The sequence below is a fragment of the Stegostoma tigrinum genome, chromosome 3 (assembly GCF_030684315.1).
Source record: "Stegostoma tigrinum isolate sSteTig4 chromosome 3, sSteTig4.hap1, whole genome shotgun sequence".
Lineage (NCBI taxonomy): Eukaryota > Metazoa > Chordata > Chondrichthyes > Orectolobiformes > Stegostomatidae > Stegostoma > Stegostoma tigrinum.
Window position 1 is genome coordinate 76680641 of NC_081356.1, and position 23520 is coordinate 76704160.

Genomic DNA, 23520 nt, shown 5'->3' on the forward strand with positions numbered 1-23520 from the left:
TATTCGACGATGCAATAAGAACGCATTATAATAGGATAGACACTGTTCTTTACACCACACAGAATGAAATGAAGAATTATTAACGCTAGTCACGTAAAAGGTCACCTATAAACCAGCTGGCTATTGTATTTGCATGTGGGCAAGTGTGTTAGACAATAACTTGCTTCATGCTGACAGCAATTATATGGATTATCTCATGTCATGACACATGCTAAAACATCCACACTAAGTCATCAATTCTGTATTTATTTCAGCTTATGCAAGGAACTATTCAAAACTTGCACTTCAATCCCACTGTATTCAGCCTGAAAGTTCATTACCACTGACAATAGAACACGGTTCTTCGGGTATCTTAATTCAGCAGATAGCAGAAACCAGGACGATTCAATACACTTATATTCTAGCTATTACTTAACATTGAAAATATCACAAATTACAAGAACAAAAGAAATTAGCTTTATTAAGCATAACTTCGTAGAAAGGTTTGTTGTATTAATGGCATGGAATTCATTAATAATAGATATGTATACAATGTTATTCCAAAAGCTTAATAAGCTGCAATACTTAAACGAGTAAGTTGAATGTTCAGTTCATCCATCTTCCGGTCTTCACAAGACAATGAAAATGGAAACCATTATTGCTGCTGAAAACCTTCTAAAGCCATGTCACAATTTTACTTTCAAACAACATACATTCTTGCCCAATCTTCCATTCATAAATCCAAACATCACACCACTGTGAAATTATTAGGATGTTCTAAATTGACATTGATAATCCTAAATCAATACAAGGCAGTATTTAGGTAGTTGATACTCAGCTCATGTGCTATTGAATGTTATGTAACAATTTGTCAAATTCAAGATTCACTGGCTGGCAAAGATATCCTGAAATGGTACTTTCACTTTTATGCTGTGATACTTGACAGAAGCAATTCATTCTATTTCTCCAACAATGATTATTATGAAAATTCTTCAGTTATTCCGCTGTCAGACATATTTCTGAAAGACCATTTCTTGTTCAAATTATGAGTCACATAAGAGAGTCCAGTTGTGCTTGTACAGTTTCCAACTGCAGAAGATAAAAAGAAACAAACGTTGGTGTATAATAGCTAATGTCTATGCTTTTGAATGCTCCCGCAACTGTTGTTTAATACCAGGAATGCAGTAAGCCAATGTTTTTATTCAGTTTTCAAGATCAACTCCTAACAATACAGTCCTAATAGAATTTGGCTTGGCATGATAAATCCACCTTGCTTCACATTTAAGTGTCTATAAGGCACAGTCCCAAACAAAATACACTCATGCATATATTACTTGCTGCTTAACACAATTAGATTTTAAAATAACATTAGACACCAAAACTAAGCGATTAGAAAATGAGTGGCAATGAGTCCTCAATAAAACAATCCACAGTCCTTAAATTTTAAGTTGAGAATATAAATGGAAGCTGCAGACTTTGAGACAGGAGTTAGGTATTTTGTTGTGGACAAGGAATGCTTTAGACCACTACCCTTAATTTCAAGGCAGCAGGTGAAGAATAATACAAATGGAGCCCAATAGCAAAGTTGAAACCAACTGGAATCAAGGGGAAAACACTCTGATGGCCAGTCATACCTCGCATAAAGGAAGATGGCCATGGTATTATCATCACTGAATCACTACTATCAAAATGCTAGGTAATGGGGTGGAGTGGTAGTCACCGAAGACACTAGAATCTCATAATACTTAATGAGATTTCTGGTCATAGTAATGCAATGTTAAAGCAAAATGATGATAAAAAGGGGCAACTTTAAACTGAGACTCTACATACACCAAAAAGACACACCAGTTTTCCAGAATACTGCAGACTTGAAGAGTGCATGAAGCTCAATGTCATTCAGAGTTAAGCAACCACTTAATTTGCACCCTAACCATCACCTTCAACATTCATGTCCTTCATTATTGACAAATAATGCCTCCAGTGTTTACCATCTACAAGGTGCTCTTCAGTAAGAGATCAATCCTCGTTTGACAGAACCTTTCAAACATATGATGTCTGAAACTGAGAAAGCCAAGGGCAGTAGATGCACAGGAACACCATCACACCAAGTCTCACTGCATTCTGACTTGGAAATATATCACTGTTTCTTCAATGTTGCTGCTTTAAAATCTTGGAACCTCCTACTTAACAGCACTGTGACAGTATTCCTACATCCCAAGGATGATAGTGATTCAAGAAGACAGCCCACCACCACCGTCTTCAGGGTAATTTGGGATGGGCGATAAATGCTGGCCTACCCAGGGACCTCCCCATCCTATGAATGAATTTTAAAAAAATGCTACAGGGAGAGGTGTTATGTCTCTCAAGATAAGGAACTAGGATAGCAAAAGTAAGGAAAGGAAGACAGTGTCTGAGATCTGAAAAGTAACCAGTTGAGAGTGACTCATACTCTATTTGCCTTTCAGCATTGCTTTACTTGAATAGCACATGATGAACTCAACGCTCCAAGTATAAATGTCAAGGCTTGATCACATGATTTGATAGCACACTCAACTGAGTCAGAATTTATTGGGTTCAAGTCCCGATCTACAATACGAGAACAAAGAAAACGCCTGGCTCTTGAGTTTAATACAGAAAGTGTGTTGCAGTTCTGGAGGGGCTGCCTTTCAGGGAGACACTAAATTAAGGCCCAGGCTGTCCTCACAACAGAACGCATCGCAGCATTAGATTATCACATCACTGTTTGTGAAGCTTGCAGTGCACAATTCACTGCTTTATGTTCGATAATGCAGCAATAATCATACTGAAGTCTTTCACTAGACGCAGCTCAGAAAGGTGCTATATGAATTCAAGTCCTCCTTCTTCATTTCCCAGGTATCAAATACACATGACTGAGGGCCCTGTCAACAATCAGGTCCGACCCATCTCCCGCACTTCTGTCCTCACCAATTCTCTTCCCTCCCGCAACAGCGATAGGGTTCCCCTTATCCTCACCTACCATCCACAGCATCCACATCCAGAAGATCATCCAATGCCATTTCCACCGCCTCCAGCAAGATGCCACCACCAGGCACCTATTCCCCTCCCCTCCCTTGTTTGCCTTCCGCAGGGACCATTTCTTCCGGGTCACCCTGGTCCACACTTCCTTCACCCCAACACCTCCCCACTGCCCTACCGCACCTTCCTCTGTAACCCGCAAAGGTGCAACACCTGCCAGTTTACCTCCTCACTCCCAGTATCCAAGGGCCCAAACATACCTTCCAGGTAAAGCAACATCACCTGCACTTCCAAGAATCTAGTCTGCTGCATTCGCTGCTCACAATGTGGTCTCCTCTACATCACGGAAACGAAGCGTAGACTTGGCGACTGCTTCGCAGAACACCTACGTTCTGCTTGCAAAAAAGACCCTGAACTACCTGTTGCCTGCCACTCAATGCACCATCCTGCTCCCTGGCCAACATTTGTGTCTCTGGCTTGCTACAGTTTTACAGTGAAGCCCAACACAAGCTGGAGGAACAACACCTCATTTTCCTCTTGGGGACCCTACAGCCCTCTGGACTCAATATTGAGTCCAATAATTTTAGGGCCTAAACTCTCCCATTTCTCAGTCTCTCACCCCACAAACCAGGCCTTGTTACCACAGCCTGCCACTACACACGCCCTGTTGTTAGTTACTAACAGTCCCTATTAATTATTCACCCTTCCAGCCTGATCGTTAGCAACTCCTTTGTCTGTCTAAGATAACAAAGTGAGGGGCTGGATGAACACAGCAGGCCAAGCAGCATCTTAGGAGCACAAAAGCCGACATTTCCGGCCTAGACCCTTCGTCAGAAAAACCCTTTGTCTGTCCAACTGTCTTTCTCTCTCTTTAGGCTCCAACCTACTGTTTACTCCCTACCCCACCCACCTCCTTATTTTCTGCATATAAAGTGATGTTTTCCCAGCCACCACCAGTTCTGAGGGAGGGTCACCGGATCTGAAACATTAACTCTGTTTTCTCCTCCATAGATGCTGCCAGAACTGCTGAGCTTTTCCAGCAACTATGTTTTTGTTCCTGATTTACAGCATCCACAGTTCTTTTGGTTTTTACATATGATTGCATTTACTGACAACACCAATTAATTTTGCAGTTAAGCATTTAAAAGGCAGCCTGGGGAAAAGTGGGTGGTGGCGGGGGCAGGGGGGTGGGAGAGAAGTAAAAAAGATGACTCCCATCCACGACACATCCTCAAATCATCCATCTCCCATCCTCACATTCCTCCATCCCACCCTCCACACATTCCTCTCCGTGACAGCACCATCCTTTATCCAGTCTCGTTTCCTCTCCTCTCCCCTCCCCAGACCATTCTGTCCTCTTGATTCTCCAGACAACTGTCCTCTCTCTTCACTCACTCACCTCACTGTCATCTCCTCCCCACCAACACCATCCTCTCTTCTCCCACCATCCGCCACCCTCCATGCTCTTCTTTCCGTACTGTCCTTCGTGCTTTCTCTGTACCACTCACCCCACCACCCCAAAATTGTTCGCCACACATCCAACATCCTCATTCCCCATCACTGAACCTTATTTCAAAAGCCCTCTTCTCAGCATGTGTGTAGTGTGGCCTTTGTGTATGACATCATCTGTAGATTTTATGCGATGAAATAGTGGTTGAATTGTGCTTGGGTCTTTCTAGAGTAGCATGTATGTACAGATTCCCACAGCTGTGGGTGTCAGGAGACACTGCTAATGCTTATTTGAAGGGCTTATGACGGATTTCAGCAGTCAAATTCCGCAGTTACATTTGGTAGAATGTAGCTTTAACCATGTCATGATAGAGAATAGCACATCAGAATTTATTCTCAATGTATTTCTGACCTCTAACTTAGTGTAAACTAGGAGCTGAGGGAAGTGAGACTCGATCTGGCTTCTCCAGACTTGATCTCTGGTATTACATCTTGAAAAGTGACACTTTTCAAAGTAAATGTAGACAGTAACTTCACAAGTTTCCCAATTAACTCAATTAGATTATCCTGTGAGTTACTGAGTTTATGCATATCAGGTAGTATCAATTTCAATCTTTAGTTTTCACTTAGTTACTTAATCTCCATTTTAGTGGTGGCAATGCACTTCACTTTAACACCTTTGAATTGAGAAGATCAACGGAAGCTTTAGCTCCTGATGATCAGTAACATTATAAATTATTGTATACAAGATGTACAATGCAAACAGGATAAAGGCCAACTGCTAAATCCCGACCAATCAGGTAGGCTACTGATATATACTGCTAAGGGCTCAACTTAAATGATGACCACTAAGTTGAAGTACCTCTAGCACTTGTTGAATTGCACTTCAACAAGCCTCCATCCTGAAAGGAGAGAGAAGGACAAGAGTTACAGCTCAACTGGATTCAGACTCACCAAAAGTCCACTTGTGTATGATGAGCTGGTATCAAGCGATCAAGAACATTACCAGGCACGCACGCACGCCCAAATGAGAATGGTAGTAGCCTTTTGAACAACTCTAAAACTAGGGTCCGACATTAAGCCCTCAACATTTCTCCAAATAAATAAGCTCACTTATCAGGGAGTTAAAGACTTTCTTTAAGGCAGATGGCATGCTTAAACCAAGTCTAACATTCAATCAACAAAAATGACAAACATGCTATTATTTATGCTTGTTGTAAAGTCAAGAAAGTAAACTGTCAATTTGTTGATGTACTACAAAGAATGTACTCACCTTGTTGTAAAATTCTAGAAGCTCTCCATGGTTAAATTCCACAAAAATCTTTTCTGTCTTCTGTATTCAAAACAAAACGTTTCTTTCATTAGTCACAAAAAATGATGTTCAGTTTGTTTTATTGTAAATACAATAAATCATGCAGTCCAAATACACACATCAGCTATCAGTGATGCAGGGATTCAGACCTGACACCAACTGGCTATAGCACATCTCTTATCATCACAAAGCAGAAATTAATGCATTATGGCATTCATACACTAATTTCCAGTTTCAGATCAATCCTATATATCTTGATAGTTACTGGATATGTAATTACAGTTGTTATAACACTTTGAAAGTTTAGGTTATTCATTAATAATGGGCACCTCTCTGAAAATCCAGAACCTGGAGAAGAGTGGGCTTTAAGTAGCGGAGAAGAAATGGTGGCCCTCTGACAGAACTCCGTTCTGACATGATTGAAATGGCCAACAAGCTAAAACTTCAGTGGTTTTTCCCTTTACCCACAGATCCTGCCTGACCTGGTGCGTATGCACAGTGTGTTTGATTTTATTTTAGATTTCCAGTATTTTGTTTTTTGATTAGGATTTTAAGTATTCCCTTGTCTAGTCACATGGTTTACACTTACAAATTATTCAGACAGTTACATTTCTAAAATTCTTGATTTATTACTCTTTCAAATGTAATCAGATTACTGCATTGTCAAGAACAGAATTCCATGTAATAAAATGAACATTGATAAATTAAAAAGTTATAAATCAATAAATCCTACATAATTTACATAACCAACATGAATGGAGGCTCAATAATATTTATTGCATCAATTAAGTATTCAGCATTTTCCCACTTCAACCATTTGTAGGAAAGTTATTAATTTTTGCAGAGGTCTTTAAACTTTGAAGTCAGTGAAGCAGTTGTAATGAACAGAGTGGTTAAATCTAATCCTTAGAAATGGGTCTTCAAGGCAATGTTCTATTAGAAATACTAGACCTGAAACGTCAGCTTTCCTGCTCCTCTGATGCTTCTTGGCTTACTGTGGTCATCCAGCTCTACGCCTTGTTATCTCTAAATATGGTTGTACGTTTTTTTGCTTTGCTCAGAGTGAAGTTCGGTTTCCTATAGCTTCAAAAAGGCTTAAGGTAAAGCACCCAGGCAATTCAGAATGTATGAAGTATTGACCTGAAATGCAAGCTTTGTGTTGGAAAGTAACAGAAAAGAACACCTCAGAAAAAAAAAATTCACAAGCACAACCGTAGTCAATTAAACAAATTACCCTTCAACCAAATAATTTATCAGCGATTGAATGGCGTTAGGATACACAAACATGAATATTAATCACGCAAATATCTCCAATGAATGTCATCACCATATCATCTTTGCAATATCAAGTGGCTCTCTGGTATTCCTACAGCTGGCTTTGCTCGCTAGATATAGGAACATAGGAACATTGAAAATAGAAGCATGAGAATCCTCTCTGACCCTTTGAACCTGTTTCACCATGATTATGGTTGATCATCCAACTCAATAGCCTGTTTCTGCTTTCTCCTCATATCCTTTGTTTCCTTTAGCTCCAACAGCTATATCTAACTCCTTCTGGAAAACATTTAGTGTAAGACCAACCAATCTCTTATGTAGAGGTTATGCTGAGTTTCTCCTTTCTGCCTGCTGATTTTTTAAGGGCAATTTACAGCTCTTGGCCCTGGTGGAACCAGTCCACAGACAATAACATAATTATTTCTTCCTGACTAAATGTCAAAACTATTTTTGGTTGCTTTTCCCATCCAGTTGAGCAAAGAAATAATTTCTAACATGACTCAGTCTACTACCACCTGGAATTGCTGATTATTTACAAATTAGTTCACCATCTTTATTATTTGAGCAAAAATCAGGGATGCTTAAGAACACATCTTGTTTATGTTCCTCTTACCTTTTGTGTAACAGGACAGAATGATTGCATGGACAGGCTAAAAGTTCCAGTTCAGGGTTGTGATTTCAATTCGAGAGAGATGGTAACTTTACAGGTACATTACTGTGTAGAACAACCACACTTTCAAGCAAAACAATCAGACAACTTCTCTGCAACTACCTAAATGAAAAATTCTTCCAACTCAAAAAAGGAAATTCATTTTAGATGCTAGATGAGGAAATAACTTACTTTGAAAATTAAATCTAAAATACAAAGCGAAGGACTAAGAATACCCTGCAACAAATTAGCCCGTCCTGGGATTTGAAGGAAATTCACCTTCCTGCAATATCTACAGTTGCAGAATCCACACTGTGAATGAAGAGCAACGAGTGCATCATTGTACCTGTGTCATAACTGAGCTAAACTGGCACACTGGGTGGGCATACGAGCCTTTCATTCTAACTGCATCGTTAAAGTTGACCACATGCACATTGTGTTGTTCCTGAGACTTAGAGTCAAAAGACCTGCTAAAAAGGATTGGCAACCAAAGGCTATCTTGTTAATACCCAATGACAAAGAAAGCGCTTTCAAATTTTTGACTCAAAGGTTCTGCACAACCTTAAATCCTCAATTACTGATTATTTATAAATTAGTTCACGGCCTTTATTATTTGAACCAAAAATCTGGGATTAAAAAAAAAGCACATCTTGTTCATAACATGCCACCCCACCAACCTCCAGATACAACGCATCATCCTCCAACACTTCTGCCATCTACAATCCAACCCCACCACTAAAGACATTTTTCCATCCCCACCCTTGTCTGTCTTCCGGAGAGACCACTCTCTCCGTGACTTCCTTGTCCGCTCCACAGTCCCCTCCAACCCCACGACACCTGGCAGTTTTGCCTGCAACCGCATAAAGTGTTACACTTGCCCCCACACCACCTCCCTCACCCCCATCCCAGGCCCCAAGATGACCTTTCACATTAAGCAGATGTTCACCTGCATGTCCGCCAATGTGGTATACTGTATCCACTGTACCCGGTGTGGCTTCCTCTACATTGGGGAAACCAAGCGGAGGATTGGGGGCCACTTTGCAGAACACCTATGCTCGGTTCGCAATAAACAACTGCACCTCCTAGTCGCGAACCATTTTAACTCCCCCTCCCATTCCTTAGACAACATGTCCATCCTGGGCCTCCTGCAGTGCCATAATGATGCCACCTGTAGGTTGCAGGAACAGCAACTCATATTCCGCTTGGGAACACTGCAGCCCAATGGCATCAATGTGGAATTCACCAGCTTCAAAATCTCCCCTCACCCCACTGCATCCCAAAACCAGCCCAGCTGGTCCCCGCCTGCCTAACCTGTTCTTCCTCTCACCTAGCCCCTTCTCCTACCTCAAGTCACACCTCCATTTCCTACCTACTAACCTCATTCCACCCCCTCGACCTGTCCGTCCACCCCAGACTGACCTATCCTCTCCCTACCTCCCCACCCATACTCTACTCTCCACCTATCTTCTCCTCTATCCATCTTCAGTCCACCTCCCCCTCTCTCCCTATTTACTCAGAACTGTCTCCCCATCCCCCCTTTTCTGATGAAGGGTCTAGGCCCAAAACATCAGCTTTTGTGCTCCTAACATGCTGCTTGGCCTGCTGTGTTCATCCAGCCCCACACTGTTATCTTGGTTTTTCCAGCATCTGCAGTTCCCAATATCTCTGATCTCATCTTGTTTATGTTCCTTTTACCTTTGGTGTAACGAGAAAAAAATTTGAAGTACTTATAGCATGGCAACCTAAATACTGTCCTATCAAAAGGTGGCACAGCCTTAAAAGGACTTCGCAAGAATGGTCCTGACATGAGAAAATAGAGTAGCTACAGAAACAGCATTGCTTCAGTTATGTACGAGGAGGATTTAAAAAAAACAAGTACATGAAATTCTAACAAGGAAATCAAAACAGTGAGGCAAAAACTGCAAAGCTGTCCAACACCCTACACCCTCCCCCAGAAAATATCATTTTCACATTAAAATCTGGCATTGATCATTTTTATGAATTTTCATATCTACATAATCAATCAATAGGTTTTTAAACCTTAAAAGAAAATTACATTTGCATTTTTAACAGACAAATGAATCATAATTTTCCTGATTATCTCAAGAGGAGTTCAGTTACATTCAATCACTCATCACTTTTTCACAGAGTTGCATTCTCCTATTGCAATGGAAAGATCAAACACTCCCTTGATTGTTAGTCTGAATGTCTACTTGGATTTGCTAATGCTCATTACAGATTTAAAAGAATTCTAATCTTCCACGAAGTGTATCGATGTCAGGTGAGACTCAAGAAAGATGTAACCACATCATTTGCACCCAATGTAAATTCCAGATAAGTGGCTGAAGAAAACAAACTATTTGGTTTTACCAAGCCGAGAGATGCATTAATTCTATTAGGAAATGTTCCTGAGCTTAGCCATTACTTACTCAATGTTATCACCTAGGCAATTTAAAAAACACTATAGTTAAGCAACACTATAGATGAGTTCTAATGAAAAATAATTAAGTTAGACATATTCATAGCTCAAGAAAATATTAATACAAGTTGTTGTTCTGCCCACGTATGCTTGATAAGCTCCATACAGTTATGTATCAATTTTATTAAACTTCAGTTTGTAAAAACAGCTCCTCATCTTGATTAATTAATTATTATCCTGTTTTTATTGATACATCTTAAGTTTCAGCCCAGGATCCAATAAATATAAAAACTTCTCCACTCATTACAAACTCCTCTACGATTTTTTCCTTTTCCTCACTCCTATTCCTGCAACCTCCTCCAATCTTCATATAACATTTTATTTTCTGATTTTGATTTTCTATGCAACGATCATAGCTTATACTCACCATTGGTGACAGTACAGCTGACAGGTTCTATCTCATAACACTTTCTTTAAAACCTCCTACCATCACTTTTAAGACCTCCTTAAAGCATACCTATTTCACAAAGCCTTGATCAATTGGAACACAACATTACCTTTTCTTTCCTCCTCTAAGGTATTTTTCTACATCTGAATTAGAATTTTGTTGATCACTCACATTTACTGGTCATAACAAAAATGTTTTAATATTCCCATAAACTTTCCATTTATCACCTAAGTCCCAACTTCACGTGGTATTCCAAAATTTACTGCTGAGTATTTTCACTCTGCATCCCATTGACTACCTGGATCTATTCCATTTGTCTGTAAATTTCTCACCTGCGTGCCTTTTACCTTGTCACTCACATGCTTCAATATATGACTTTTTTCCTTTCTTTTACTGTCTTTCACAAACTCTTGCATGTGGTCATCATCCTTCACTGAGTTGAACAGTCTAGGACTGGGCATTGCAAAGAACAGTTTGTTAAAACAATGCGGGTCTCCGAAATAGATTATCAGAATTTAATTGGTCCTTTTCAATAGGCCCCTTCCTGACTATGCAACCAGCATAACTAATACCAACAACATTCACTCAAATGATAGTTCCAAGTACAAACACAACTTCCTTACCTTTTCATCTCTTCTTACACAAGAACTTTTTAAATTGTTCAATCTGCAAAGGATCAACCTGGAAAACACAGCTAGACCCTTGGCACTCTGGTCTTTCTTTCTGTACAGTAAACCAGCTTCTTAGACCTGTCTCCCCCACCCCTTCCATCATCACCTACAAGAATAAGTTAGAGAAGCTCATAGACTTTGTAAGATTGGGAAAATATGTTCAGCTACTGTGATACTTTCTTTCCTTCTGCTATCCCACAGGGTTAAATTTCCTCTCATCCCTTTAGTCTGAGAAAACTCTAGTTTTCTCCCAAACCCCTTCTTCAAAATAACCTTTTCTATGAGACGCACTTCTTGCTTCCTTAATCCCATTCTCACTAATTAAGTGGCCACTAATCTTCCCCTCCTGACTCCACACTCATTGACATCATTGATGATCCTCTTTCTTCAGATGTCAGCCCCCTCTTCTTTATATTTGCTGTTACCACCATTTTCCTCACACACCAAACCTTTGTTGCCTTTATTTCATTCGTGAATTGGAAGTGATAATCACAGACAAGGTCAGTATTTGTTCGCATCCCTAACTGTCCTTGAAAAGGAAGTGCTGACTTGCCTTCTTAAACCTTTCCAGCCCACGTGACGCAGATGTAATCAAATAACGTGAGGAATGGAGTTCCAGAATTTTGATCCAGTGGTAGCAAAAAAAGGATAGGTTCAACTTGCGATGCCGAGCAACCTAGAGGGGGAACTTACAGATGATACCACTCCCTTGCATTTGCTGCACTTGTCCTTCTAGGTAGTGGAGGTTACACATTCTTGCAAACAAACAATAACCCCATCTCCAATCTCCACTTCTTCTTGAAAATCTTTGACCATGATGCCCCCCTCAAATTCATTCCATCTTTCCCTGAAATCTATGTTTGGATAAATCTAACCAATCAAGTTTCCATCCCTGTTCAACTAAAACAGCTCGCATCAGTCACTATCCTTTCAATTCCTTTTCAAACTGTCTGTGGCTTTCTGACATGGCTGAAATCATGATCCACCTCCAACATCTTGCTAAGTGTCACTTGATTCCATTCTTAGCACTTTAAAAATAGCCAGCATCACTTGCAAAGGCTTCTCTTCTTACTCCTCTATTATCTCCGGTAGGCCCCATCTACCTCATTTACATTTTGACATCCTGACAAGAAAATCCAAAAAATAACCATTAGTTTTTCTTGTCCAACATCTTGTATTGCATGAGCAGGTATTTTAACCAATTAAGTATGGGAGAAGTCATTTTCCTCAGTTCCTGCTTCAAACAGTATTTTTTTGGTTCACTGCCCTTTTCTGATTAACTGTGGTGCAGATTGAAATTGGCAGGTATGACATGGCAGGCATCATGGAGATGTGGATACAAGGGGCTTAGGACTGGGAGCTAAATATTCAGGTATATACATCCTATTGAAAAGTCAGGCGGATGGGCAGAGGGAGTGGGGTTGCCTCCTTAAGAAATGAAACTAAAACAATAGCAAGAAAGGAACTAGGGTCAGATGATGTAAAATCAGTGGGGGTAGAGTTGAGAAACTATAACGCTTAAAAAAAACATAATGGGAGTGATGTACAGGCCTCCAAGCCAGTAGTCAGGATTTGGGGCAGGAGATACACCAGGAGAGAAAAGATATGTAAGAAAGATAAGGTTACAGTGATCATGGGGGATTTCAATATGCAGGTGGGCTGGAAAAATGAGGTTGGTAGTGGATTGCAAAAAAAGGAATTTGTGGAATGTCTATGAGATGGCCTTTTTTGAGCAATTTGTGGTGAACTCCACCAGGGACCAGGCAATTCTGGATTTAGTGTTGTGCAATGAGGTAGGCTTGATATGAGAGATTAAAGGTGAAAGAACCCTTAGGAGGCAGTGATGATAACATGACAGAATTTACTCTGCAAGTTGAGGGGGAGAAGATGGAATCAGATGTAATGGTATTACAGTTGAATAAAGGCAACTCCAAAGTCATGAGTGAGGAGCTGATCAGAATTGACTAGGAGAGGAGCCTAGCAGGAAAGATGGTGGAACAGCAAAGGCAGAAGTTTCTGGGATTAATTTGGGAAACACAGCAAAAATGCATCCCAAGGAAAAAGAAGCATATTAAAGGGATGAAGCATCCATGGCTAACAAGGGAACCCGGGGACAGCAGAAAAGCAAAAGTGAAAGCATATAATGTGGTGAAGTGCAGTGGGAAGCTAGAGGACTAGGAAGCCTACAAAGACCAACAGTGGACAACAAAACAAAAAGAAATAAGGAGGGAGAAAATCAAATATGAGGGGGAAGGTAACTCGTAAAAGAAGACTGCAAGAGATTCTTTAGAAATATAAAAAGGCAAAAGAGAGGCAAAAGTGGACACTGGACTGCTGGAAAAAGATGCTAGAGTAGTAGTAATAGGGAACAAAGAAATAGCTGAGGAGCTGAATACGTACTTTATGCTCACGTCTTCACGGTGGAAGACATGAGCAATATCCCAAGAATTCAAGACAGTTGGGGGGCAGAAGTGAGAATGGTGGTCATCACCAAGAAGGAGGCGCTAGAAAATCTGAAATGATTAGAAGATTGATAAATTAATTGGACCAGATAAACAAGAGTTCTGACTGAAATGGCTGCTGAGATAGTGGAGGCGTTAGTGGTGATCTTTCAGGAATCACTGGACTCCCGGAGAGTCCCATAGGACTGGGAAATCGCTAATATAACCACACTATTTAAGCAGAGAGTAAGGGGAAAGATGAGAAATTACAGGCCAATTAGACTGACCCAGGTCGTTGGTATGATTACGGAGTCCATTGTAAAGGGTGAAATTTCTGAATATTTGGAACTGCACGGTAAAATAGGGCAAGATGAGCATGGTTTCATCAGGGCGAGGTCATGCCTGACAAATCTGTTACAGTTCTTTGAGGAAGTAATGAGCAGGTTAGAACAAGGACAGCCAACGAACGTTATCTAGCTGGAATTCCACAAGGCCTTTGACAAAGTGCCACACAGGAGGCTGATGAACAAGATAAGGGCCCATGGTGTTAAGGGGCAAGGTGTTACCTTGGATAGAAGATTGGCTGTCTGGCAGAAAGCACAGGAGGAGGATAAAGGGGTCCTCCTCAGGATGGCTGCCAGTGACTGGTGGTGTTCCACAAGGGTCAGTGTTGAGACCTCAATTTTTCACTTTAAACACTAGTGATCTAGATAAAGGAACTGAGGGCATTCTGGCTAAGTTTGCAGATGATACAAAGATAGGTAGAGGGACAGGTAGTACTGAGGAGGCAGGGAGGCTGCAGAAGGATTTAGACAGATTAGGAGAGTGGACTAAGAAGTGGCTGATGGAATACAAAATGGGAAAGTGTCATGTCATGCACTTTGGTAGGAAGAACAGAGGCACCGATTATTTTCTAAATGGGGAGAAAATTCAGTAATTTGAAGGGCAGAGGTATTTGGGAGTCACAGTCCAGGATTCTCTTAAGGTAAACTTACAGGTTGAGTTGGTAGTTACGAAGGCAAATACAATGTTGGCATTTATTTCGAAAGGACTAGAATATAAATACAGGGAAATGCTCCTGAGGCTTCATAAAGCTCTGGTCAGACCACTTAACATATCATGAGCAATTCTGGGTCCAATACATTAGGAACGACATACTGGCCCTGGAGCAGGTCCAAAGAGAGCTCACGAGAATGATCCCAGAATGAAAGGCTTAACATATGGGGAATGTTTGAGGACTCAGGGTCTATATTTGATGGAGTTTAGGAGGATGAGTTTGGGGGGAGGGAGGGTGGGGGTGGGGATCTAATTGAAACTTACAGAATACTGACCGGCCTGGACAGGGTGGATGTAGGGAAGATGTTTCCTTTGGTAGGAGGGACTAGAACCAGAGGGCACAGCCTTAGAGTAAAGGGACAGCCTTTAAGAAGAGATAAGGAAAAGTTCCTCAGCCACTGAGTGATGAATCTGTGAAATTCATTGCCATAGAAGACTATGTAGGCCAGGTCATTGACTAAATCTAAGACAGAGATAGATAGGTACTTGATTGTAAGTGAGATCAAGGAGAGAAAGTGGGTGAATGGATTTGAGAAACTTCTCAGCCATGACTGAATGATGGAGCAGACTTGATGGGCCAAATGGCCGAATTGCTGTTCCTATATTTTATGGTCTGTCTGGACCATCTAAACGACTGTCCATTTCTACTTCTAAGCTATCCCGAATTCAGATGAGCCTTAATTCATCTGCTACTGAAACATGAGATTTTGGTACCTCTAGATTTGACTATTCCATTGCATTTCTGATTGGTCTGCCATATTCTACTCTCTCAGTCTGAAACTTGAGATCATCCAAATGTTTGTTGCCTGCAGCATTACTTTCACTCCTATGTTCACTGATTTATAGTGGCTGCCAGTCAAACAACACATTCATGTTAAACTACCATTCTGGTTTTCAAATTCATCCGTAGCTTCATCCCTCCACTTTTCTGAAATTGGTCTCAACCCGAAAAACCGTAGAGATGGCTGTGTTCATACAATGTAGGTCTGTTCACTAACCCCGGCTGTAATTGTTGTACTCCCACTGATCAAGACCTTTAGCTGCCTAAGCCCCACATTCTGGAAGTCCCTTCCTAAACTTGTCTCTCTTCCTTTAAGCTGCAACTTAAAATCCATCTATTTTGACCAGGTTTTTGGCCATCTACCTTTGTACAATTTGCATTTAATTTTGCTTAATTCCTGTGAAGCACCTTGGGAGGTTTTATTTCACTAAAGACACAAATATCAACTGCTGCTGTTAAAAAGCATTTGGATTTGTAACATCTCAGGCTGCGAAAATTGTTTCTTTGCAAAAGTAGTTGTGAAATTCTAATCTAAAGCTGTTAAATAATGGCCCAGCAGTTCAATAGGCAAGTCTGGGTTTCTTAATTAAAATGTTTGAAAGAAATGTTAAAAACACCTGCAATTGTTGCTTAGGAAGTTTTTTCCAAAACCAACTTATGTGAACAGAACATAAGAATTACGGTTAGCGACTACAGTCATGATTCTGTAATACAAAAACTGCAAAGCAATACTTCACAACAGAGAAATTAGATGTGCTGATTGTCATGCCTCAAGACTGAAGAATTCAAAGTGCCAGAGAAACCAAATGCCAATAAATCTATAATCTCTAACTCACATTATTCTTTTATTAGCCATTGTTCTATTGTTAGTCATTTTTACAGAGCAAATATCAAGTTGATGAGTGTTACAACATTGCTTTTGGGCAATCAAACGTTAGCAGTTTAGATGGGTTTGTGCTGACAGCTTGCTAGGTTTGATACTTTCATGAGACTAGGGTCCTGAAATTAAAGGAAGAAAATTACATTGGGATGAGGTGCAAGCTGGCTGTAAAAAAACTGGGGATTGTTAGTTAAAGGTGGATAACCAATGGCAAACATTTAAAGGCCTCATGGGTGAACTGTAATGTTATTCATTCCAGTCCAGCATAAAAAGAAAATGGGAAATATGGTCAGACCATGACTAGCAAGGGAAATTAGGGATAGCAAGGAAGAGGCTTACAAGTTCACCAAAACGATTGGGGACAGGAAAGGGAGACAAGGAGGGTGAGCTTGCAGGAAACATATAGATAGATAGTAAAAGCCCATAGGTATGTGAGGAGAAAATAAGTTTAATGAAGACTAACATGGGTCCCCTACAATCAAAGTGAAATGTATAATGGGGTATGAAGTGATGGCAGATCAATTAAGTACATACTTTAGTTTTTTTTAAATTATAGAATACATTTGGTCCAAGCAAGTCCATACTAACTTTCCGAAGAGCGTTTCCCCCCTAGGCACATCCCCTTACCCTATATCCCTGCATTTTCCATGGCTAATCCACTGAGCTTATACATCTCTGGGCATTATGGGCAATTCAGCATGGCAAATCCACCAAACCTGCACATCTTTGGACTGTGGGAGGAAACCGACAGTGACACAGGGCGAACATGCAAACTCGACGCAGATGTTGCCCGAGGGTGGAACTGAACCCAGGTCCCTGGTGCTGTGAAGCAGCAGGGCTAACCACTGAGCCAGCCTTCTGTCTGCACAAGGGAAATACAAACATCACAAAAAAAAGGGAGAACTTAGGGTATAATTAGGAAGGAGGAATTGAACGAAATTAAAATTAGAAGGAAATCTAATGGAATTACAGGCAGATAAATCCCCAAGTCCCAATAACCTTCAACTCAGAATACTTCAGGAATGGCCCTAGAAATAGTTGATGTACCAGTCCCAAGCATTAGCGGATAGCCAATCTAAACTCTTCTCTTCAGGAGAGGTAGAGAGAAAACAGTAAATTATACACCAGCTAACTTCACATGGACTGTAGCGTTTTTCCACAATCAATTACAAAAGATGTATTAACAGAGCACATGGACGTTAGTGACAGGATCAGACAGGGTCAACGCGGATGTACAAAAAGGAAGTCATGCTTGACAAATCTGCTGGAATTCTGAGGATGTAACTAGCAGAGTGGACATGGATGGGCCAGTAGATGTGGTATACTTGTACTTTCAAACTGCTTTCAATAAGGTCCCCCACAAGAGATTAGTAGGCAAAATTAAAACACATACAATCATCAAGGTCATGTACTGAAATGGATTGAGAAACGAAGAGTAGAATAACGGGTCTTTTTCCGTGTGCTAGGCAGGTGACTAGTGAGGTATTACAGGGATCAGTGCTTGTTACCTCGATTATTTACAACACAAGGTGTCCTTCATTTATGAACACTCAAATTTACAAACCTAATCCCAAACAGGTGCATAATTTTTTAAAAAAGATATGACGCATGAATGTTGCCGGCACTTAAAAACGACTATTTTGTGTTGCCCTGCATGGTGATCCAATTTGATTACAAATCGTCTTACAAGCAGACTTAAGGAGGGAGCCAATTCACAACCTGGGGACTACCTGCATATACTGATGATTTAGCTGAGGAAACAATGTATCTCCAATGTCTCCAAGTCTGTAGATGGCAAAACTGGGTGGAAGGCTATATTATGACGAGGATACAGAGAATATTCATTAAAATTTGAAAAATTTAATTGGGCAAATACATGGTAGATGCTGTACAATGACAATAAATGTGTAAACTTTAGTAGCAAAACCAGGCAGGTCAATTATCTGAATGGGGATAGATTGGGAATGGGCAAGGTTCAATGGGACTTGGGTGTCCTTGTACACTGCTCGCTAAAAGTAGGCTTGTAAGTTCAACAGGCTGTAAAGACAACAAATGGCATGCTGGCTTTCATAGTGAGAAATATAAGGCAAGGGGTCTTGCTACAACTGTACGGAACATTGGTGACAGCACATCTGGGGTACTGTGTTCTTTTTTGATCTCCTTATCTGAGGAACAATGTTCTGACTATTAAGAGAATACAAAGAAGGTTTACAAATTGATTCCTGGAATGGGGGAGCAACTCACATGGACAGACTGGATTGCTTAGTGTTTAGAAGAATAAGGATTTTGGAGAAACGTATAAAATTGTAACAGAATTAGACAAGGTCGATACAGGAAGGATGGTCTTCACGGCCTAAGAGTTAAGGATCAGGGGTCATAATCTAAGGGTAAGGGGTAGACCTCTTGAAACAGATGAGGAGAAATTTCTTCACCCAGACTGAATTGATGATCAGTCATGATTATATTCAATGGTGGAGCAGGCTCAAAAGGGTCAAATGGCTGATTCCTGCTCCTAAATTCTGTAACAACCACACGATGTTACCTTATGTTGGAAATCACTCCAGCTAACAGATAGCTTATCTTCTGATTCCAGTTTTGCTCTTGCCCCCTTGATGGCGCCCTAATGTCAAAGGCAGTCACCTTCACCTCACCTCTTGAATTCAGTTCTCTTGTTCATATTTGGATCAAAGGTGTAATAAGGTCAGAAGCTGAGTGGCCCTACAGAAACCAAACCGAGCATCGTTAAATAGTTAGACATAACAAGGTGTAGAGCTGGATGAACACAGCAAGCCGAGCAGCATCAGAGGAGCAGGAAAGCTGACGTTCCGGGTCTAGACCCTTCTTCAGAAAATCATTAAATAGTGTGCTTGCAAAAGAGTAAACTAAGTGGGCCAAATAGCTTCCTTCCATGCCTTAACAATGCTTTACAACTAAAATCAAGGTAGCATTGAACACTGCAGAGCCAAATTAGAAACAGCCCTCAATTAATAAAATGTACATTAACCATTACCTTTTGTTTCTTGTCTGTATGCCAAATTTAGATCCAACCTATGAATCCCACTGGTTCTTTCACTTCTAGACAGGCATTGGGACCTTGTCAAACGCAGTGCTTTAATCTATGCAGAGCCCATCAAATACCTAATTGGGTGGCATGTTGGCTCAGTGGTTAGCACTGCAGCCTCACAGCGCCAGGGACCGGGTTCGATTCCAGCTTCGGGTAACTGTCTGTGTGGGTTTCCTCCGGGTGCTCCGGTTTCCTCCCACAGTCCAAAGATGTGCAGGTTAGGTGGATCGGCATTACCAAATTGCCCGTGGTGTTCAGGGGTGCGTGGGTTATGGGGTGGGGTGAGCGGGCGGGGGGTGGGGGGGGAAGAAGAGAAGCTGTGTCTAGGTGGGATGCTCCAACGGGCGGCGCAGACTTGTTGGGCCGAAGGGCCTGTTTCCGCACTGTAGGGAATCCAATCTAATCCAATTCTCACTGAAGCACTTTGTAACCTCCTGAAAATAATTCAAATCAAGTTTGTCAGATACAAACTTCACTAAAATCCACGTGGACTCTCCTTAATTAATTTGCATCATTCTAAATGATGTTTTAAATTGTTTCTCCACTGAAATTAGGCTGTCAGTCTGTCACTTCCTGCGCTTTTAAACAATGGTATATTAGCTATGCCCCAGTTTTCTGGACTGTGGGAGGAAACCCACGCAGACACAGGGAGAACATGCAAACTCCACACAGATGTTGCCCGAGGGTGGAATCAAACCCGGGTCCCTGGTGCTTGGAGACTCTGCAGCCTTCAGGACTCGATACCAAGTTAAATACTTTTAGAGCTGGAACACTTCCTTTAATCTCCAGCACTCCACAGGCTGTGTCATGGCATGGGCTGCTTCCAGCACCGCCAACCCATTTTCACCTTCTTATAGTCTCCATCAGCAACTCTTCTTCCTTGGCTTATTATGCACATTCCTTTGTCTGTCTGTCTTTCTCTCTCTGAGCTCTGCGTCCCTCTATTTGGTGACTCTTTTTCCCCACCTACCCCTTATCATCACATTAAAACCACCTTTTCCTAGCCAGTATCAGTTCTGGAGGGCGGGGGGGGGGGGGGGGGGGGGTCGGGGGGTCCTCACTGGACTCGAAATATTAACTCTGCTTTCTTTCCACAAATGCTGTCAGACCTGCCGAGTTTCTTCAGCAATTTTATTTCAGGTTTTCAGCATCTACAGTTCTTCGTTTTATTTTAGTCAATATTGAGACCCTTGCTTTTTCTGATATCTGTAAATTATCCAGGTCTGGGTGTGCTGGAGACAATTTCAAAGTATTTGGATGCCATAAAATTTGGAAGAACTGCAAACTGTGAGGATGACATTGTACAGTGCGCAAATAGGTGAAAGATCAAGTTCAATGGAATACACTTATGGAATACAATGATACACTTTGAAAGAATGAGGGAGACAGCATAAAATAATGGGGCCCCTATTCAAAAAGGTGGGCAGGAGCAGAGAACCCTGGGCGTTTAACTGCGTATATTATTAAAAGGTGACCGGGCAGAGGCACCATTCATTAACAAGATACTGGATATACCTCCTGCTGCTGGACAACATACAGTTCTGGATGACACATTTTAGGAAGGATGCAAATAAATTGGAGAGTGCAGAAAAGGCTCCAGGGATGAAACACCTCAGTTATGAGGAAAGATTGGAGAAGTTGAGATTGTTTTCCTTATAAGCTGAGGGGAGGATTGACAGAAGTTTTCAAAATTATGAGGGGTATGGACAGAGTAGATATAGAGAAATTTCTCTAGCTCATAAGAAGATTGAGAACCAGAGGGCAGTTTTAAACAGTGTTTTGTAAAAGAAGCAAATGTGAGATGAGTTTTTTTTTCTCTCACGTAAGTGGTCTGGGCTTGCAATATACTGAGAGAGGGGTGCGGACAATTTCAACTGAGACATAGCACAGAACTCTGGGTGGTTATTTAAATAGAAATAACATGCAGGATTATACGGAAAGGCTGGAGATCAGCACTTAGTTTAAAATGCTGAGAGAACTTACATTGATATGATGGGCTGAATGACCTTCTTCTGCACTGTATCAAATCTGTGCTCCTATATCTGTACTTTGGTCTCTAATAATACATAATTAATTAACAACATTAGAACCTAATACTTGATAATAAAATGTGAGATGCTGGAGAATCCAAGATAATAAAATGAGGCTGGATGAACACAGCAGGCCCAGCAGCATCTCGGGAGCACAAAAGCTGACGTTTCGGGCCTAGACCCTTCATCAGAGAGGGGATGGGGTGAGGGTTCTGGAATAAATAGGGAGAGAGGGGGAGGCAGACCAAAGATGGAGAGAAAAGAAGATAGGTGGAGAGGAGAGTATAGGTGGGGAGGTAGGGAGGGGATAGGTCAGTCCAGGGAAGACGGACAGGTCAAGGAGGTGGGATGAGGTTAGTAGGTAGGAGATGGAGGTGCAGCTTGGGGTGGGAGGAAGGGATGGGTGAGAGGAAGAACAGGTTAGGGAGGCAGAGACAGGCTGGGCTGGTTTTGGGATGCAGTGGGTGGGGGGGAAGAGCTGGGCTGGTTGTGTGGTGCAGTGTGGGGAGGGGGCGAACTGGGCTGGTTTTGGGATGCAGTGGGGGAAGGGGAGATTTTGAAGCTGAAGTCCACATTGATGCCATTGGGCTGCAGGGTTCCCAAGCAGAATATGAGTCGCTGCTTCTGCAACCTGCAGGTGGCATCATTGTGGCACTGCAGGAGGCCCATGATGGACATGTCATCTAAAAGAATGGGAGGGGGAGGGGGAGTGGAAATGGTTTGCGACTGGGATCTAAAGAACCATTTCCACTCCCCCTCACATTCTTTTAGATGACATGTCCATCATGGGCCTCCTGCAGTGCCACAATGATGCCACCCAAAGGTTGCAGGAACAGCAACTCATATTCCGCTTGGGAACCCTGCAGCCCAATGGCATCAATGTGGACTTCAGCTTCAAAATCTCCCCTTCCCCCACTGCATCCCAAAACCAGCCCAGTTCGCCCCCTCCCCACACTGCACCACACAACCAGCCCAGCTCTTCCCCCCCACCCACTGCATCCCAAAACCAGCCCAGCCTGTCTCTGCCTCCCTAACCTGTTCTTCCTCTCACCCATCCCTTCCTCCCACCCCAAGCTGCACCTCCATCTCCTACCTACTAACCTCATCCCACCTCCTTGACCTGTCCGTCTTCCCTGGACTGACCTATCCCCTCCCTACCTCCCCACCTATCTTCTTTTCTCTCTATCTTTGGTCCACCTCCCCCTCTCTCCCTATTTATTCCAGAGCCCTCACCCTATCCCCCTCTCTGAAGAAGGGTCTAGGCCCAAAACGTCAGCTTTTGTGCTCCTGAGATGCTGCTGGGCCTGCTGTGTTCATCCAGCCTCATTTTATTATCTTGTATTCTCCAGCATCTGCAGTTCCCATTATCACAGAGCCTAATACTTGACTGATTTCTCATTGAAACTATTTGGAAAGTAATTTTAAAAATGAGGGAGAACGCTTAAAAACAGAAAATGATTAGGACCTGGGATATAACATTTGAGTGTGTAACAGAGATAGTTTCCATGATGGCTTTTCAAATGCAATACTTGACAAGAAGAAAATTGCAGAATTAGCAGGAAGAGGTAAGACACCAGCCAGGTAGCTTCTCCTACAATTACTTTATGAGTCGATAAAGATGACAAAAAGAATTTTCAGTTTAGATTTCTTAATATTTAGGGAATAGCTGATTTGTCATTTCTTAAATGATACACAAATAAAAAACATATAAAATCTATTTCTGAAAGGCATCTTGTACCTCCCAAGGAGCATACAATCAAATTTGGCTGAAAGATGGAAAGTAGTCTTCTGGTTGCTCACTGGTGTGGAGCAAAGCCACACATACAGGTGCAATGTTCAACCCCCCAGGTTAGCTGCTCTCAACGAGAGGTTTTGGATGCAGCAACTGATCTCAGCAAGAGGGATGTTGCAGACAGACAAGTTAAACCAGACAAGTTGCAAAAATATATGTCTCTTGGCTCCCAAGCTTAATCTCTATTATTTAAAAAGTTATGTATGTGTGGATAATTAGCAAGGGCAGGATCAGGCTTGACTCTCAGAGTCAAAATGTCTGCTTATACTTACTGTTT

General features: G+C 41.6%; 1 protein-coding gene across 3 annotated transcripts in view; it reads right to left on the bottom strand.

Annotated features, from left to right (window-relative positions):
• Positions 1-226: 226 nt before the first annotated feature.
• commd10 (COMM domain containing 10) overlaps positions 227-23520 on the bottom strand; it is a 78102-nt gene continuing 54808 nt past the window's right edge. The window contains exons 6-8 of one of the 3 annotated variants that reach the window (XR_007247160.2): positions 21405-21477; positions 5699-5758; positions 227-1068 (exon numbers count right to left, since the gene is read on the bottom strand). Coding sequence is in view for 2 of the 3 variants with exons in the window: in XM_048527018.2 (XP_048382975.1) it covers positions 1030-1068; positions 5699-5758 (99 nt within the window). In the remaining variant the exon portion in view is untranslated. Of the gene's footprint in view, positions 1069-5698; positions 5759-19043; positions 19076-21404; positions 21478-23520 lie in introns of those variants that run through there. The other 2 variants (XM_048527018.2, XM_048527019.2) reach the window with 2 other exon arrangements.